Consider the following 18966-nt stretch of genomic DNA (forward strand, 5'->3'; position numbering starts at 1 on the left):
TGGTAGGTATGTCTGTGGTTTTACAAGTGAAAAAAATATCTAAGTAATAGCTTGCTTTTAAATTTTTGCTTGCATTTTACTTAAACTATTTCTAATCTAGAAATTAATTCAAAAATATTTTTTCTCGATCTATATAGCTTAAACTATTTCTAATACACTAATTCATTTAAAACCACATTTTCTCAGTCTAGATGGCTTTCCTCTGTAATTGCTATTATACAAAGTTAATAATTGCTATATTACTTAACCTGTTGCACTTTTGTTTCTCAGAAAAACCCAGCCCACCAGAAAAACTTGGAGTAACAAATGTCACAAAGGACAGCATTTCACTGTCATGGCTAAAACCAGAACATGATGGTGGAAGCAGAATTGTAAGCTACCTCATTGAAGCTCTTGAGAAAGGACAGCAAAAATGGGTCAAGTGTGCAGTTGTAAAGACAACTCATCATGTTGTCCATGGTCTTAAGGAGAATGTTGACTATTTCTTCAGGGTGTCTGCAGAAAACCAGGCAGGTTTAAGTGATCCTAAGGAACTACTGCTCCCTGTTACAGTTAAAGAACAATTAGGTATGCTTTCTGACATGAGACAAAAATTGGTACATATTAAATTGCACTTCTATTTAAAAAGCAAGAACATTTTTTAATGTTATGAAAATGTTTTCTTTTTCAGAATCTCCCGAGATTGATATGAAGGGCTTTCCTCATAATACTGTATACGTTCGCGCGGGATCTAACCTGAAAGTTGAAATTCCAGTTTCTGGAAAACCAGTGCCAAAGATGACATTGTCTAGAGATGGCGTTTCTCTGAAATCTACCATGAGATTTCACACAGAAACCACTGCAGAAAGTTTCATCATTAACCTTAAAGAAAGTGTAGCTGCTGATGCTGGCAGATATGACATTACTGCTGCCAACTCAAGTGGCACCACAAAATCATTTGTTAATATTGTTGTGCTGGATAGACCAGGTCCTCCTGTTGGTCCAGTTGCCCTTAGCGATATCACAGAAGAAAGTGTAACACTCCGATGGCAGCCTCCAGCTTATGATGGTGGAAGTCAAGTTACCAACTATATTGTACTGAAAAGAGAAACAAGTACTGCTGCTTGGTCTGAAGTGTCTGCAACCGTCGCTAGAACTGTTATCAAAGTTACAAAGCTCACAACTGGAGAAGAATACCAATTCCGTATCAAAGCTGAGAACCGCTTTGGCATAAGTGATCATATAGACTCACAATGTGTGGTTGTCAAGCTACCTTACAGTGAGTAATATGCTTCTCACACTATAGGCTGATGTTTTAATGCTTTGATGTTGAAAATAAATTTTTGCTAATAATGAATCACTTCTTTCTATATCAACAGCTACCCCTGGCCCTCCTTCCACACCATGGGTCACACATGTCACCCGAGAGAGTATTACTGTTGGATGGCATGAACCAGTCACTAATGGTGGCAGTGCAGTCATTGGATATCACCTGGAAATGAAAGACAGGAATAGTATATTATGGCAAAAGGCTAACAAGACCATCATTCGTACAACTCACTTCAAAGTCACCAACATCAGTGCTGGCCTTATCTACGAATTTAGAGTTTGTGCAGAAAATGCAGCTGGCATTGGGAAAGCAAGTCATCCTTCTGATGCAGTCCTCGCCATTGATGCTTGTGGTATGTATTCCCTAGAAAGTAAAGAAGGCTGACCATTTAAGCAATGCTTTTTTTTTTTTTTTTTAAACCTCTGATAATCTGCCCTGTACTTACAAGCCAATGTCCCAAACAACTCTTATTCATTAGCAATTCTTTTATGTTTCCTATTGCAGAACCACCAAGAAATGTTCGTGTCTCAGATATTTCCAAGACTTCTATCACTCTGTCGTGGCAGAAGCCAGCATTTGATGGCGGTAGTAAGATCACTGGATACATCGTAGAAAAACGTGATCTTCCAGATGGCAGATGGACAAAAGCTAGCTTCACCAATGTTATTGAGACTCAGTTCACAGTATCTGGTCTGACACAGAATTCCCGGTACGAATTCCGGGTCTTCGCAAAGAACGCCATTGGCTCCATTAGTAACCCCTCAGATGTTGTAGGTCCCATCACGTGTGTTGATACATATGGTAAGTGTTTCACAATGATACAATGGTATTTGGTGGTGCTAGGAAGCTTAAAGGCAGCACTGTTACGTAGAACTATATTCTTTTAAATATGGAAGGCCAGTTTGCAGGGATTAATTCAATACACTTGAATGACTGGGTGCTACTTGGTTATGACTGTAATGCACAACTTTGGCTGTATCGGCATTTTTAAAGTCTTACACTATATTTATTATTTAAGCAATAGTGGAGTCTGCCTATGCCCGATGGCCAAAATGGTTATATTTATATATGTGGCTGCCTTCTCCTGGTGGGATTAGATCTAACTTGCTCTAGGTTTATGGTTTAAGTTATACATGTTCTCTTTAATCTGTATTTATAAAATGTCTCTAATTATTAGCTCACATAAAGTACTATTGTTTTTTGTTTGTTTTGTTAAATACAAGTCTAAAATAAGTACCTTTTTATCCTTTTTTTTTTTTTTTTAAGGCGCACCTGAAATTGATGTGCCACCAGAATACACAGAAGTAGTGAAATATAAAGCAGGAACTTCAGTTAAGCTAAAACTAGGCATCTCAGGCAAGCCTATACCCTCAATTGAATGGTTCAAGAATGGCAATGAGATACAAACCAGTGCACTAGTGTCTATTGAAAACACAACAGAATTTGCCTCTATACTCATCAAGGATGCAACTCGACTCAACAGTGGCACTTATGAATTAAAACTGAAGAATGCCATGGGTTCAGCAACAGCCCATGTTAGACTACAGATACTTGGTATGTCCTGAGATATAACTTTATTATATTACTGAATGGTAATTCAGTAATAAATACTTACCTTGTTCTTTTTTCTCCATTTCACAGACAAGCCAGGACCACCAAGTGGACCAATACAGTTTAAGACAGTCACTGCTGAAAAGATTACAATAATGTGGGACCCGCCAGCAGATGATGGTGGTGCACCTGTAACGCACTATGTTGTTGAAAAGCGGGAGACAAGTCGGGTTGTATGGTCTTTGATTTCTGAAAAACAGGAGAGTTGTATCATAACTACAACAAAACTCATCAAAGGCAATGAATATGTATTCCGTGTTCGTGGTGTCAACAAGTTTGGAATTGGTGATTCACTAGAGTCTGAACCCATTATAGCCAAAAATTCATTTGGTAAGAAACATTTAAAACAACTTATGCAACTGAATCATCATGTCTATTATTTGTAAGTAGTACTAAGGTGACAGATTTTTTTTTTTTACTCAGTTACTCCTGGACCACCTAGTGTACCAGAAGTCACAATGATAACCAAGAATTCTATGACTGTTGTCTGGAATAGGCCTATTGTTGATGGAGGCAGTGAAATATCAGGCTATTTTCTTGAGAAGCGTGACAAGAAGAGTCTGAGTTGGTTCAAGGTTACTAAAGAAACTATTCGGGACACCAGACAGAAAGTAACAGGTCTGATTGAAAACAGCGAATATCATTTCCGAGTGTGTGCTGTCAATGCAGCTGGACAAGGTCCATTCTCTGAAGCTTCTGACTTCTACAAAGCTACAGATCCTATTGGTAAGACATAACATACAGTAGTTCTAATTGGTTAGAAATCAGTGGACAATGAGCAATTAGGATGGGGCTTATTCCTCTTTAGGATTCATTTTAAATATAGCTTCCAATCTATTTTTTTCCCCTAAACTATCATTTACAGATAAGCCAGGCTCACCAACAAAGCTGAAAGTTGTGGACACAACCAAGACCTCTGTCACCCTTGGCTGGATTAAACCTGCCTACGATGGAGGAAGTCCCATTACCAGCTATGTGGTGGAGAAAAGGGAAGGTGAAGAGCAAGAATGGACTGTAGTTAGCACTAAGGGAGAAGTGAGAACAACTGAGTATGTTGTATCCCACCTTCAGCCAAGTGTCAATTATTATTTCCGTGTATCTGCAATAAATCATGCTGGACAAGGAGAGCCTATTGAAATGACAGAACCCGTTCAAGCTAAAGATATTCTTGGTACTGTACTTTTTAATTACTTACTATTTTTCTGTTTTGGTTCATTTTCAAAGCATTTCCTATTTTACATTCCAAGTATACATTATTAATTTTTACTTATTTCTACAGTGGCACCAGAGATTGATCTGGACGTTGCTCTCCGGACCTCTATTGTTGCTAAAGCTGGTGAAGATGTGCAAATAATGATTCCATTCAAAGGAAGACCTCCTCCAACAGTTACATGGAGAAAGGGTGACAAGAATCTTGGGACTGATGAAAGATATATCATCCAGAACACAGAATCATCTACACTACTTACCATCCCTCAAGTGACCCGAAATGATACAGGAAAATATGTTCTTACAATTGAAAATGGAGTTGGAGAAGCAAAATCATCATTTGTAAATGTAAAAGTACTAGACACACCATCTGCCTGCCAGAAGCTGCAGCTTAAGCATGTTTCTCGTGGCACAGTTACACTGGTATGGGAACCACCTCTCATTAATGGTGGTTCTGAAATAACAAATTATGTTGTTGAAAAAAGAGATGCTACGAAGAGGGCCTGGTCAACTGTAACAACAAAATGTTCTCATACCACCTTTAAGCTAACTAACCTGTCAGAAAAGACTGCATTCTTTTTCCGTGTTCTTGCTGAAAATGAGATTGGACTGGGTGAACCTTGTGAGACATCGGAACCAGTGAAAGCTGCAGACATACCTGGACCTGTAAAAGACCTGGCCATGAAAGATTCTACAAAGACTTCTGTTAAATTGCAGTGGAGCAAACCCGACTATGATGGTGGTAGCATTATATCAGACTATATTATTGAAAAGAAACTGCAGGAAGAAAAAGAATGGACATACGCAGGCACAAGCAAGAGTTGTGAATTCGAAGTTGAAAAACTTAAAGAACTTTCTGTCATGGAATTCAGAGTCTTTGCTAAAAATGAAAAAGGCAAGAGTGATGGTGTTACTATTGGACCCATTACAGTGAAAGAACTTACAATAACACCTGAAGCTGACCTTTCTGATATTCCTGGAGGTCAAATTGCAGTAAGAATTGGACATAACTTGCACATTGAATTGCCCTATAAAGGTAAGCCTAAGCCATCAATGAGTTGGCTTAAGGACAACCTCCCTCTTAAAGAAACCGAACATCTTCGTTTCAAGAAAACTGAAAACAAGATAAGCTTAAGCATCAAGAATGTGAAAAAGGAGCATGGTGGCAAGTACACTTTAATTCTTGAAAATGCAGTTTCCAGAAAAACATTCACAATCACTGTCATCACTCTTGGCCCTCCATCTAAGCCAAAAGGACCTTTAAAGCTAGATGAAATCAAAGCAGATAGTGTAGTTTTGTCATGGGAAGCTCCTGAAGATGATGGGGGAGGAGAGATTACTGGCTACAGCATTGAGAAGAGAGAAACTTCACAAATGAACTGGAAGCTGGTGTGTTCAAGTGCTGCAAGAACAACTTTCAAAGTACCAAACCTTGTGAAGGACACTGAATATCAGTTTAGAGTTCGTGCAGAAAACAGATATGGAGTGAGCCCACCTCTTGTCTCAGCAGATGTTGTGGCAAAGCATCAGTTTAGACCACCAGGTGCCCCAGGCAAGCCTGTTGTATACAACATAACTGCTGATGGAATGACCATATCTTGGGATGCTCCTGTTTATGATGGTGGTTCAGAGATTATTGGATACCATGTTGAGAAGAAGGAAAGAAACAGTATTTTGTGGCAGAAGGTTAATGTTGCATTAATATCCAGCAGAGAATATAGGATTACTGGACTGACTGAGGGCCTGGATTACCAGTTCCAGGTGTATGCTGAGAACGCTGCAGGCCTAAGCCGAGCTAGTGAGCCAAGCAAACATACTTTGGCAGTCTCTCCAGTGGGTGAGTGAATGACCAATCACTCATTCAAGAAAATTCTCATCTTGTAGCCTGTGCTGGACAGTAATAAAAATAATTTTTAATTATTTTCCTTTCAGACCCACCTGGTACTCCTGACTACATTGATGTCACCAGGGAAACTGTCACCCTTAAATGGACCCCTCCACTACGTGATGGAGGCAGTAAAATTGTGGCTTACAGCATTGAGAAACGGCAAGGAAGTGCAGACCGTTGGCTTAGGTGTAACTTTACTGATGTCAGTGAATGCCAGTATACTGTTACAGGACTCAGTCCAGGTGACCGATATGAATTCAGAGTGCTTGCAAGAAATGCTGTTGGCACAATCAGCCCACCATCACAGTCTTCAGGCTATATCATGACCAGAGATGAAAACAGTAAGAATAATTTCTTAATATGCCTATATTTGAGTACTGAAGCCAGCTAGAACTTCTGACTCAACTGGTGGGAAATGGGAGGCTAAAGGGGAAAGAACATGTGACTGAGGTCCTCCCAGTCAACTCAGAGCATTTCCATTTGTAGTGCAAGGTGGAAGGGTTGAAATTAAAGACCCAAATCTGGCATATATATATATATGTAATCAATCGTTGAAAGGCATGAACACCCCACATTTGTGTGGGATAAGCAGCAGCAGCAGTGGAGTTGTAAAGAAATTTCAAACTGTAATATTCTGATGCATTGAATAATTTAGACATGGAAACATGCCTCAAGTAGTTTGGCATACTGTGTAACAATATTAACAGTGTTGTTCACCTACTGTTAACTGATGCATTGTGTGCTTATACAAAATACATGTTTATAGTTCATATAATAAGTGGTTTTAGTGAAGATAATTTTCTTAGTGAAATAATTATATGTATATAACAATATTTTTATAGTTAATACATTTAAAAGAGTAGCAAGAAAAAGACTGATCTAGATACGAACTGAATTGGTCTTTTTTCCTTTTTTCAGTTGCTCCAACAATTGAATTTGGCCCTGAGCACTTTGAAGGCCTTACTGTTAAAGCTGGAGAGAGCATTAGACTTAAAGCACTAATTAAAGGACGTCCAGTACCTAAAGTGACATGGTTTAAGGATGGTAAGGAGATTGAAAAAATAATGAATATAGAAATCACTACAGCTATTGGATACAGTACAATCTTCATCAGAGATGCTACCCGGGATCATCGTGGAGTGTACACAGTAGAAGCCAAAAATGCATCAGGAACTAAACGAGAAGATATTACCTTCAGAGTACAAGGTACTACACTAAACACATTCCACATGTTTTTTTAAAATAATACGTTATTCTCAGCGCCAGCAAATTATAACTCTGATCTTTTAAAATTGCAGACACACCAGGAAAAGTTGGTGGACCAATACGATTCACAAACATCACTGGAGAAAAGGTCACGTTATGGTGGGAGCCCCCAGCGAATGATGGTTGTGCTTCTATTTCCCATTATGTAATTGAAAAACGTGAAACCAGCAGGATTGCTTGGGCATTAGCTGAAGATAAATGTGAAGCCTGCAGCTACACAGCACTCAAACTAATTAAGGGCAATGAGTACCAGTTCCGTGTCTCTGCAGTGAACAAATTCGGAGTTGGCAGACCATTGGAATCTGATCCAGTTACTGCACAAATACCTTACAGTAAGTTTACAACTCATTCGGTAAAAAAACGTGGAGTTACCATCTTGTCTTTCTAATGACATTTTTCTGTTTTTTAGCTCTCCCTGATGCACCAGGAACTCCAGAGCCTACCAATGTAACAGGAGACAGTATCACACTTACATGGGCAAGACCAAATTCAGATGGTGGAAGCGAGATAAACGAGTATATTCTAGAAAGGAGAGAAAAGAAGAGCATGCGCTGGGTTAAAGTATCCAGTAAAAGGCCCATTACTGAGAACAGATACAGAGTAACTGGCCTTATTGAAGGCAACGAGTATGAATTCCATGTCATGGCTGAAAATGCTGCAGGAACTGGGCCTCCAAGTGATGTTTCAAGGCTCATTAAATGCAGAGAACCAGTCAGCCCACCAAGTGCACCTAATGTTGTAAAGGTAACAGATACATCAAAGACTAGTGTAAGCTTAGAGTGGACCAAGCCAGTTTTTGATGGAGGCATGGAAATAATTGGGTACATCATTGAAATGTGCAAAGCTGATCTTGAAGCATGGCAAAAAGTCAATGCAGAGACTGTTCTTGCTACTAAATATACCGTTGTTGACTTGGAGGCAGGAGAACACTATAAATTCAGAGTTAGTGCTGTGAATGGTGCTGGCAAAGGAGAAAGCTGTGAAGTTCCTGCTTCAGTCCAAACTGTGGACAGACTTTCTGCACCTGAAATTGATATTGATGCGAACTTCAAACAGACGCATATTGTAAGAGCTGGTGCAAGCATTCGTCTATTTATTGCTTTCTCTGGAAGACCTGTTCCTACTGCTGTGTGGTCTAAAGCAGATGCTAATCTTAGCTTGCGTGCTGATATTCAAACAACTGATTCATTCAGCACATTGACTGTGGAGGAATGCAATAGAAATGATGCTGGCAAGTATGTTTTTACTGTGGAAAACAACAGTGGAAGTAAGTCTATCACATTTACTGTCAAGGTTTTGGACACGCCTGGCCCACCAGGTCCTATTACATTTAAAGATGTGACTAGAGAGTCTATTACTTTAATGTGGGATGCTCCTGTTCTGGATGGAGGTTCACGTATCCATCACTACGTTGTGGAAAAACGGGATGCCAGCCGTCGTAGCTGGCAAGTGGTGAGTTCAAAATGCACTCGACAAATCTTTAAGGTCACTGATCTGGCAGAAGGTGTACCATACTACTACCGAGTGTCAGCAGAAAATGAATATGGTGTAGGTGAACCCTGTGAATTGACGGAACCAGTCATAGCCACAGAAGAACCTGCTCCACCTAAGAGACTAGATATTGTCGATACAACTAAGTCTTCTGTAGCTTTAGCTTGGCTTAAACCTGATCATGATGGTGGTAGCCGTGTTACTGGATACCTTCTTGAAATGAAACAAAAAGGATCTGACACCTGGCTTGAAGCAGGACAAACTAAACAACTTACTTTCACTGTAGAAGGCCTTGTGGAGAACACTGAATATGAGTTCCGGGTCAAAGCAAAGAATGATGCTGGCTACAGTGAGCCAAGAGAAGCCTTCTCTTCTGTTATTATTAAGGAGCCACAGATTGAACCAACAGCAGATCTCAGTGAAATAAGCAGACAGCTCATAACATGCAAGGCTGGAAGCACCTTTACTATTGATATACCAATCAGTGGGCGCCCAGCTCCAAAAGTGACATGGAAACTTGAGGAGATGAGGCTGAAGGAAACTGAAAGAGTGACCATCAAGACAACGAAAGACAGAACCACACTGACTGTAAAGGACAGTATGAGAGGCGACTCTGGTAAATACTACCTCACACTTGAAAACACTGCTGGTGTGAAAACATTTACTGTCACAGTGGTAGTCATAGGAAGACCAGGTCCTGTCACTGGCCCAATTGAAATATCATCTGTCTCTGCTGAATCCTGTGTGTTGACCTGGAAAGAACCTGAAGATGATGGTGGCAGTGAAATTACAAACTACATTGTAGAAAAACGTGAATCTGGCACAACAGCATGGCAGCTGGTAAATTCCAGTGTGAAACGTACACAGATCAAAGTCACTCATCTCACAAAATACCAGGAGTACAGCTTCCGAGTAAGCTCAGAAAACAGATTTGGTGTGAGCAAACCCCTTGAATCAAAAACAGTAGTTGCTGAGCATCCATTTGGTAAGTGAAGCACTTTTCAAAATTAGTTCTTTTCCTCTGACAAAGGTTTTTATAACAACTAACATTTTCCTTTTTTTTTTCTTTTTTTTTTTTTTGTGTGTGTGTGTGTGGTGTTTAGTCCCACCAAGCCCACCTTCAAGGCCAGAAGTCTACTCTGTGTCTGCAACTGCCATGGCCATTCGGTGGGAGGAACCCTATCATGATGGTGGCAGCAAAGTCATTGGATATTGGGTTGAAAAGAAGGAGCGTAACACCATCCTTTGGGTGAAGGAGAACAAAATGCCATGCTGTGAATGCAACTACAAAGTCACAGGACTGGTAGAAGGCCTAGAATATCAATTCAGAACATATGCTCTAAATGCTGCAGGTGTTAGCAAAGCTAGTGAAGCTTCCAGGCCTGTACTGGCTCAAAATCCAGTTGGTAAGTATTACTTTTAGATCTATGCTGCTATTTAAGCCAAAATAGAATTGCGTGTCACATTTTTCTGTTTTACTCCTCCAGATCCACCAGGAAGACCAAAGGTAACAGATGTCACAAGATCTACAGTGTCACTGAGCTGGTCACCACCCCTTTATGATGGGGGAAGCAAAATTATCGGATACATTATAGAGCGCAAACCATATAGTGAATCTGGTGATGGACGCTGGCTGAAATGCAATTATACCATTGTGTCAGAAAACTCTTTTACTGTGACAGCTCTTGGTGAAGATGAAGCATATGAATTCCGTGTATTAGCAAAGAATGCTGCTGGTGTGATTAGCAAAGGATCTGAATCAACTGGTGCTGTCATTTGCAAAGATGAATACTGTAAGAAACATTCACTTAGAATACCTGAAAACATAGTGTTCTGAGTTTAGTACTGTCATGTAATTTGGTTTGTTTTTTTTCCTTATGACAGCACCACCAAAAGCTGAACTTGATGCCAGGCTCCAAGGAGAAGTTGTGACCATTAGGGCTGGATCAGATCTTGTTCTCAACGCGGCTGTTGGTGGAAAACCAGAACCAAAAGTCTTCTGGTCTAAAGGTGACAGGGAATTGGATCTATGTGAAAAGATATCTCTACAATACACCAGCAAACGAGCCATTGCAGTTATCAAGTACTGTGACAGAAGTGATAGCGGAAAATACACTCTGACAGTTAAAAATGCCAGTGGGATGAAACAAATTTCTGTTCTTGTCAAAGTGCTTGGTATGTATATCATGATTAATATTGATGCTTTTTTTACTAAAAAATACACATTCTTTGAAATAAGAGTGAAATGCTTTTCCTTGGCTACTGATAACAATACTTATTTTCATATCTACCCAGATTCACCAGGCCCATGCTCGGGCAAAATCTCAATCAGCAGAGTAACAGAAGAGAAATGTACTCTGGCATGGAACATTCCTGAGGAAGATGGAGGTGCACAAATCACTCATTACATCGTAGAAAGGCGTGAAACCAGCAGACTCCACTGGGTTATTGTTGAGGCTGAATGCCAGAGTTTATCATGTGTAGTAACAAAACTTATTAAAAATAATGAATACATCTTCCGTGTGAGAGCGGTCAACAAATATGGACCAGGTGTTCCACTTGAAACAGAACCTGTGATTGCCAGGAATGCTTTCAGTAAGTATTACTACCTTTTAATCTGCATCAGATTTTGTGTAACATTTCTCACTATTAAACAACTTTTAAATAATACTTTTTCTTTTCACCTTTTTTTTTTTTTTCATAACAACAACCAACCAACCAACCAGCTATCCCAACACAGCCTGGCGCTCCTGAAGAAGTGAGTGTAGGCAAGGAACATATCATTATTCAGTGGATGCCACCAGAATCAGATGGTGGCAGTGAGATTAAAGACTATCTTGTGGACAAACGTGAGAGAAAAAGCCTGCGCTGGACACGAGTGAACAGAGATTATACTGTTTATGATACCAGACTGAAAGTCACTGGTCTCATGGAAGGCAGCCAGTACCAGTTCCGTGTCACCGCAGTGAATGCTGCTGGGAACAGTGAGCCTAGTGAAGCTTCACAATACATGTTATGTAAAGAGCCATCATGTAAGTTACCACATTTAAAACATATTTCAATATTTACTTAGAATAATGGAGCAAAACCACATGCCAATACTTCAACTAAGATACCCAAACCCACATATGATCTCACAGAACTAGCTAGTATTGGAATAAACTTAAAAGCAGTTAGAGCTAATTTTAAATCTATTTCATGGCATTAGCTGTTTAGAAATTGGCGTTTTTTTTAACAGTAAAATTTTTCCTGCACCAGTATGAAATGCATTTTCTTCTTTTTCAAAGATACTCCTGCACCACCTTCGGCTCCAAGAGTTGTGGATACTACAATGCACAGCATAAGTTTATCATGGTCAAAGCCCACATACGATGGTGGTGCTGACATCTTAGGCTATGTTCTTGAAATGAAAGAAGAAGGTACTGAACAGTGGTATAGACCACATACAACTGCCACTCTGAGGAATACTGAGTTCACTGTGACTGGTCTTAAAACAAGCCAGAAATATCAATTCAGAGTTGCTGCTACAAACGTGAATGGAATGAGTGAATTCAGTGAATCATCAGCAGAAATAGAGCCTGTGGAAAGAATAGGTAACTTGAAAACAATGTGCATTTAAAGGAATCATTATAATAATTTTCCTTTAGAACTACGAAAAGGTCAATTAATTCCCTGTTTCTTACACCCTTTAACAGAAACTCCTGAACTTGAGCTTGCTGATGATCTGAAGAAAACAGTCACAGTCAGAGCTGGCGGTTCCCTACGCTTAATGGTCTCTGTATCTGGCAGACCCACTCCTGTAATCACATGGAGCAAGCAGGGCATTGATCTTGTAAGCCGAGCTATTATTGATACTACAGACAGCTACACACTGCTCATTGTGGACAAAGTTAATCGGTATGATGCTGGAAAATACGTCATTGAGGCTGAAAATCAATCAGGAAAAAAATCTGCAACTATTTCTGTAAAAGTGTATGGTAAGTACTGCTATAATTGTATATGAGCATTACATTACTCAGAGTGCACATTACACAGGAATAAGAAAGGCATTCGATTCCAAAGGAAGTCTGCAGTTTAAATAAGATGAGAATGTTTGGGAAGTCAGAGAAACAATCTAATCCAAAAGAAAATGCAGTTTCTAAAGCTGTGCTAATCTATAAATCAAATCCCAGCACTGGTTTTTATGCAGCCACAGGCATTGACTGTAAAAGGAAAGGATCCAAAGGGAAAATAAACTACTTTTTTTTTCTGGTTTAGATACACCTGGTCCACCAGCTGCAGTGAGAATTAAGGAAGCATCAAAAGATTCTGTGACACTTACTTGGGATATTCCAACCATTGATGGTGGAGCTCCAGTCACCAATTATATAATTGAGAAACGGGAAGCTTCAATGAGAGCTTACAAGACTGTCACTACCAAATGCAGCAAAACATTTTATAGAATACCTGGACTTCTAGAAGGAGCTTTGTATCACTTCAGAGTACTACCAGAAAATATCTATGGCATTGGTGAAGCTTGTGAAACATCTGATGCAGTACTAGTATCTGATGTCCCCATGGTACCACAAAAGCTTGAAGTGATTGACACCACAAAATCCACTGTTACTCTTGCATGGGAAAAACCACCACATGATGGTGGCAGCAGATTGACTGGCTACATTATTGAGGCCAGCAAAGCAGGAACAGAAAGATGGTTAAAGGTAGTCACACTCAAGCCTACCGTCTATGAGCATACAATTATCTCTCTCAATGAAGGTGAACAGTACTTGTTCAGGGTCAGAGCACAGAATCAGAAGGGTATGTCAGAACCACGAGAGATTGTCACAGCAGTGACAGTACAAGACCAAAAAGGTAGGTATCTACTGTAAAAATGATCAGGTGAATCTTACACCAAATGAATGTGATATTTAGAAAACTGATATATAAAAATATTTATTATTTGCGTTTCTTAGTTCTACCAAGAATTGACTTGGCTGGAATACCTCAGAAGACAATTCATGTACCTGCTGGCAAGCCCATTGAGTTAGCTATTCCAATTGAAGGACGACCACCTCCTGCTGCATCTTGGTTCTTTGCTGGTTCAAAACTAAAAGAATCAGAACGCATCAAAATAGAGACTGCTGCCAAAATGGCTAAGTTAACTGTGCGTGAGACCACCATACATGACACTGGAGAATACACACTTGAACTGAAGAACACATCTGGAGTAGTTACTGATACTGTAAAGATTATAATCCTTGGTAAGTATTCATGAAAGTAATTGTCCCTGATCTGAAGTTCCATCTGAACTTCATTACAACACCAATATAATTCCTCTTCGCTACCTTTTTACCTTTTTTTTTTTTTTTCCTCCTTCCTAGATAAACCTGGACCACCTGTTGGACCTATAAGAATTGATGAAGTTGATGCAAACTATGTAACCATCTCCTGGGAGCCACCTGAGCTGGATGGTGGAGCTACACTTAGCGGCTATGTGGTAGAACAGCGTGATGCTCACCGTCCTGGATGGCTGCCAGTTTCAGAGTCGGTAACCAGGACAATGTTTAAGTTCACCAGACTTGTAGAAGGTGCAGAATATGTGTTCCGTGTGGCTGCTACAAACCGCTTTGGGATTGGATCCTACCTGCAGTCTGAAATAATAGAATGCAAAAGCAGAATCCGTAAGTCTGAATTTTTGCTTATTCTCTACCTTTAAAAATAAAAACACGTATTTAAATGGGATTATATTTTTCTAGACCATAGAATGCCAGGTTGAAAAGGACTTCAAGGATCATTTCATAGAATCATAGAATAGAATGAATAAGGCTGGAAAAGACCTCAGACATCATCTATTCCAACCTATCATCAACACCTCATGACTAAATAAACCAATGGCTTCAAGTGCCACATCCAATCCTTTCTTGAACACCTCCAGGGACGGCAACTCCACCACCTCCCTGGGCAGCCCATTCCAATGGCCAGTCTCTCTTTCTGTGAAGAGCTTCCCCAGGCACAGCTTGAGACTGTATTCTCTTGTTCTGGTGCTGGTTGCCTGGGAGAAGAGACCAACCCCCACTGGCTACAACCTCCCTTCAAGTAGTTGTAGACAGCAATAAGGTCTCCCCTGAGCCTCCTCTTCTCCAGGCTAAATAACCCCAGCTCCCTTAGCCTCTCCTCATAGGGCTTGTGCTCAAGACCTCTCCTCAGCCTCTTTGCCCTTCTCTGGACACATTCCAGCAACTTAACATCTTTCCTAAACTGAGGCACCCAGAACTGGACACAGGACTCAATGTGTGGCCTAGCCAGTGCTAAATACAGAGGCAGAATGACCTCCCTGCTCCTGCTGGCCACACTATTTCTGATGCAGGCCAAGATACCATTGGCCTTCTTGGCCACCTGGGCACACTGCTGGCTCATGTTCAGCTGGCTGTCCAACTTTTAGTCCAACCTTTCTAGGTAATAGTATAGTTTAAATGAGATGTATTGGTACTAATGCAGTAAGGTCACCCCTTAGCCTTCCCTTCTTCCCTTCTCAAGGCTGAACAAACCCAGTTCTCTCAGCTTTTCCTACAGCAGCTATTGCAGTCCTGTAATCATTCTCATGGCCCTTCTCTGGACACTTTCTGGCCTGTCTACTTTTTTTTTTGTTTGTTTTGGTTTTGTGTTTGGTTTTTTTTTTGTTGTTGTTGTTGTTGTTGTTGTTTTTGTGGTTTTGTGGTTTTGGTTTTTTGTATAGTGGGGACCAAAAACTGCATGCAATCCTCCAGGTGTGGCCTGACAAGCACTGAGTAGAGTGGGAGAACGACTTCTTATCTCTGTTGGTGATGCCCTTCTTGATGCAATTCAGCATCTCCTTGTCTTTCTTGCTGCAGCACACTGTTCACTCATGTTGATCTTGTCCACAAAGACTCCCACACCCCTTTCCACAGGGCTGCTCTTTTGTCAGGTGGATCTCAGTCTGAGCTGCACTTCCGGCTTATGTATTCCCAAGTGCAAGACTCTACATTTGTCCCCACTGAAATTCTTTCTAGCCTGCTCCATCAGCCTGTCCAGGTCTTCCTGGAGGGTGGCTCTCCCTTCTGGAGTGTCAAATTCCCTACTCATTTTGATGTCACCTGCAAACTTCATCAGGGTATTCTTCATTCAAACATCCAGATCAAACCCTGGCAACTTGTGACTAGCTGCCAGTTTGAGAAAGAACTATTTACTACCACCCTCTGGGTATGGCCTGTCAGCCAGTTCCCCACCACTTGTCTAGGCCATAATAGATAGTGAGAGACTGTTGTCAAAAGCCTTGGGGAAGTCCAGATAAACAATGTCTACTGCTCACCCTGTATCAATTCAGCAAGTTACTTTGTTGTAGAAGGCAGTCAGGTTTGTCAAACACAATTTGCCCCTGGTGAATCCACGTTAGCTTTTCCCAATCAGATACTTCACTTTATCTGTGACAATCCCCAGGAGAACATTGCTCCTTCCTTTTGCCAAGTAAAATGGTAGATTAAGATGCACAGTAGCCTTATATTGCCAGAGAAAAATGCCATCCATATAGCTGTATAAACCACACAGAACTTGGATGGTAAACTTGGATTTTCTTCTCAAAAAAACTCCAATGCTTTACTCCATTACAAAACCAGAAATATTTTACTGACCTAGTTTGTAAAGTACTTTGATATCTGCTGGTGAAAATAGTTTGACAGGACATTGATATTACATTGTTACTCATGAAACGTTGCATTTTACTGATGTGTGGAAGTATTTGATAGTTTCTTCACTAATTCTGCTTTATGCTTTTACAGGTATTCCTGGTCCTCCTGGCACTCCAGAAGTGTTTGATATCTCTCGAGATGGCATGACATTAACTTGGTATCCTCCAGAAGATGATGGTGACTCACAGATTACTGGCTATATTGTGGAACGCAAAGAAGTTAGAGCAGATAGATGGATCCGTGTAAATAAAGTTCCAGTCACTATGACTCGTTACCGTTCCACTGGGTTGGTTGAAGGATTAGAATATGAACACCGAGTCACAGCAATCAATGCCAGAGGCACAGGGAAACCCAGCCGTCCTTCTAAGTCTGCTGTTGCCAGAGATCCAATTGGTAAATAGTTCCCTACATAAATTGATCATATTATGACAGAAAAGAAGACTACTAGTAAAATTTACTCTTTTTTCCCCCTGATTTTGAGTTTTCCTGTATCAATTCTATAGACTTAATACAGATCACATGTTGCAAGTTACACAAGTTATTATGTATTTTAAATATTAATTTAAAAATGTTCCAACCCTCCATATTCTTTGCTGTTCCAGCTCCTCCAGGTAAACCTCAGAATCCAAGAGTCACTGATACTACAAGAACCTCTGTCTCTCTGGCTTGGAGCCCACCAGAAGATGAAGGTGGTTCTAAAGTTACAGGCTACTTAATTGAAATGCAGAAGGTTGATCAGTTTGAATGGACCAAATGCAATACCACACCAACCAAGATTCGTGAATACACTTTGACACATCTCCCCCAGGGTGCAGAGTACAGATTCCGTGTGCTAGCCTGTAATGCTGGTGGGCCAGGAGAACCTGCTGAAGTGCCAGGAACAGTTAAAATAACAGAAATGCTTGGTAAGATATTTGAAGCCTTAGCTCTCCTTGAAAACTGTCTTTGAAAACTGCCTAGAGCAGTTATGATTTTGTCTGTAAAAGAGACATAGCTTGATGTGTTAATTTTGTTTATAGAATATCCTGACTATGAACTTGATGAAAAATACCAGGAAGGTGTCATGGTGAGACAAGGTGGAGTTATCAGGCTTACAATACCCATCAAGGGTAAGCCCATCCCAATATGTAAATGGACAAAAGAAGGACACGACATCAGCAAGAGGGCCATGATTGCAACTTCCGACACTCACACCGAACTTGTGATCAAAGATGCAGAAAGAGAAGATTCAGGCACCTATGATTTGGCACTTGAAAACAAGTGTGGCAAAAAAGCTGTGTATATTAAAGTCAGAGTGATTGGCATTCCAAATCCACCAGAAGGGCCCCTTGAGTATGATGATATACAAGCTCGTTCTGTCAGAGTAAGCTGGAGACCTCCTACAGATGATGGTGGTGCAGATATCCTCGGTTATATTGTTGAGAGACGAGAAGTACCAAAGACTGCCTGGTACACTGTTGACTCTAGAGTGAAAGGGACATCGCTAGTGGTGAAAGGGCTCAAAGAAAATGTGGAATATCACTTCCGTGTTTCTGCTGAAAATCATTTTGGTATTAGCAAGTCTCTCAAATCCGAGGAAGCAGCAGTACCAAAGACGCCTCTAAGTAAGTCCCCTTTCAGATTTATTTATTTTTACGTCATTTTTAATTATGGTTCTAAAAAGTGCAACAGTGGCATAGTATTAAAACATTAGCATATCCTACTATTTCTATTAATTTTTGTTCTTATAATTGTTAACAGATCCTCCAGAGCCTCCAAACAACCCACCTGAAGTGCTCGATGTTACAAAGAGTTCTGTCAACTTGTCCTGGGCCAGACCTAAAGATGATGGTGGTTCTCGTGTAACTGGCTACTACATTGAACGCAAAGAGACATCTACAGAAAAATGGGTTCGGCACAATAAGACACAGATTACCACTACAATGTACACAGTCACAGGACTTGTTCCAGATGCTGAATATCAATTTCGTATCATTGCTCAAAATGACATCGGTGAAAGTGAAGCAAGTCCTGCTTCTGAACCAGTTGTATGCAAGGATCCATTTGGTGAGAAAATGCTTGCATTAACATACCTTCTGAAGAACAACTTGGTGCATTTAGAGAGAAATTCATTTTCTATGTCTATTTTCATTTTCAGACAAACCAAGCCAGCCTGGAGAAATTGAGATCACTTCTATATTTAAGGACAGCATTACATTAGAATGGGAACGACCTGAAAGCGATGGTGGCAAAGAGATCCTTGGCTATTGGGTTGAATATCGCCAGTCTGGAGAAAGCACCTGGAAAAAATGCAATAAAGAACGCATCAAGGACAGGCAGTTTACAGTAGGAGGTTTATTGGAGGCTACAGAGTATGAGTTCCGTGTTTTTGCAGAAAATCAGACTGGCCTCAGCAGACCTCGAAGGACAGCAATGGCAGTGAAAACTAAACTCACCTGTAAGCAAAAATATATTTTCTTATTTGCTGTGATACTGGGATTTGCTGTGTCATAAACCACATTGCTGGA

At 40.4% G+C, this 18966-nt stretch overlaps 1 protein-coding gene across 1 annotated transcript in view; it reads left to right on the top strand.

Annotated features, from left to right (window-relative positions):
* Positions 1-18966, top strand: part of TTN (titin) — a 242619-nt gene that overhangs the window by 213876 nt on the left and 9777 nt on the right. Inside the window, exons 261-288 of the mRNA XM_054173069.1 lie at positions 271-567; positions 671-1258; positions 1359-1661; positions 1814-2110; positions 2576-2863; positions 2951-3250; positions 3344-3646; positions 3786-4091; positions 4200-5966; positions 6062-6358; positions 6936-7223; positions 7316-7615; positions 7693-9759; positions 9878-10180; positions 10262-10567; positions 10659-10949; positions 11070-11369; positions 11501-11806; positions 12062-12367; positions 12470-12751; positions 13032-13625; positions 13727-14014; positions 14135-14434; positions 16550-16852; positions 17062-17364; positions 17479-18063; positions 18200-18505; positions 18597-18896. Coding sequence (XP_054029044.1) covers positions 271-567; positions 671-1258; positions 1359-1661; positions 1814-2110; positions 2576-2863; positions 2951-3250; positions 3344-3646; positions 3786-4091; positions 4200-5966; positions 6062-6358; positions 6936-7223; positions 7316-7615; positions 7693-9759; positions 9878-10180; positions 10262-10567; positions 10659-10949; positions 11070-11369; positions 11501-11806; positions 12062-12367; positions 12470-12751; positions 13032-13625; positions 13727-14014; positions 14135-14434; positions 16550-16852; positions 17062-17364; positions 17479-18063; positions 18200-18505; positions 18597-18896 — 12474 coding nt within the window. The remainder of the gene's footprint in view (positions 1-270; positions 568-670; positions 1259-1358; positions 1662-1813; positions 2111-2575; positions 2864-2950; positions 3251-3343; positions 3647-3785; positions 4092-4199; positions 5967-6061; positions 6359-6935; positions 7224-7315; positions 7616-7692; positions 9760-9877; positions 10181-10261; positions 10568-10658; positions 10950-11069; positions 11370-11500; positions 11807-12061; positions 12368-12469; positions 12752-13031; positions 13626-13726; positions 14015-14134; positions 14435-16549; positions 16853-17061; positions 17365-17478; positions 18064-18199; positions 18506-18596; positions 18897-18966) is intronic.

Source organism: Dryobates pubescens, chromosome 2 (assembly GCF_014839835.1).
Source record: "Dryobates pubescens isolate bDryPub1 chromosome 2, bDryPub1.pri, whole genome shotgun sequence".
NCBI lineage: Eukaryota > Metazoa > Chordata > Aves > Piciformes > Picidae > Dryobates > Dryobates pubescens.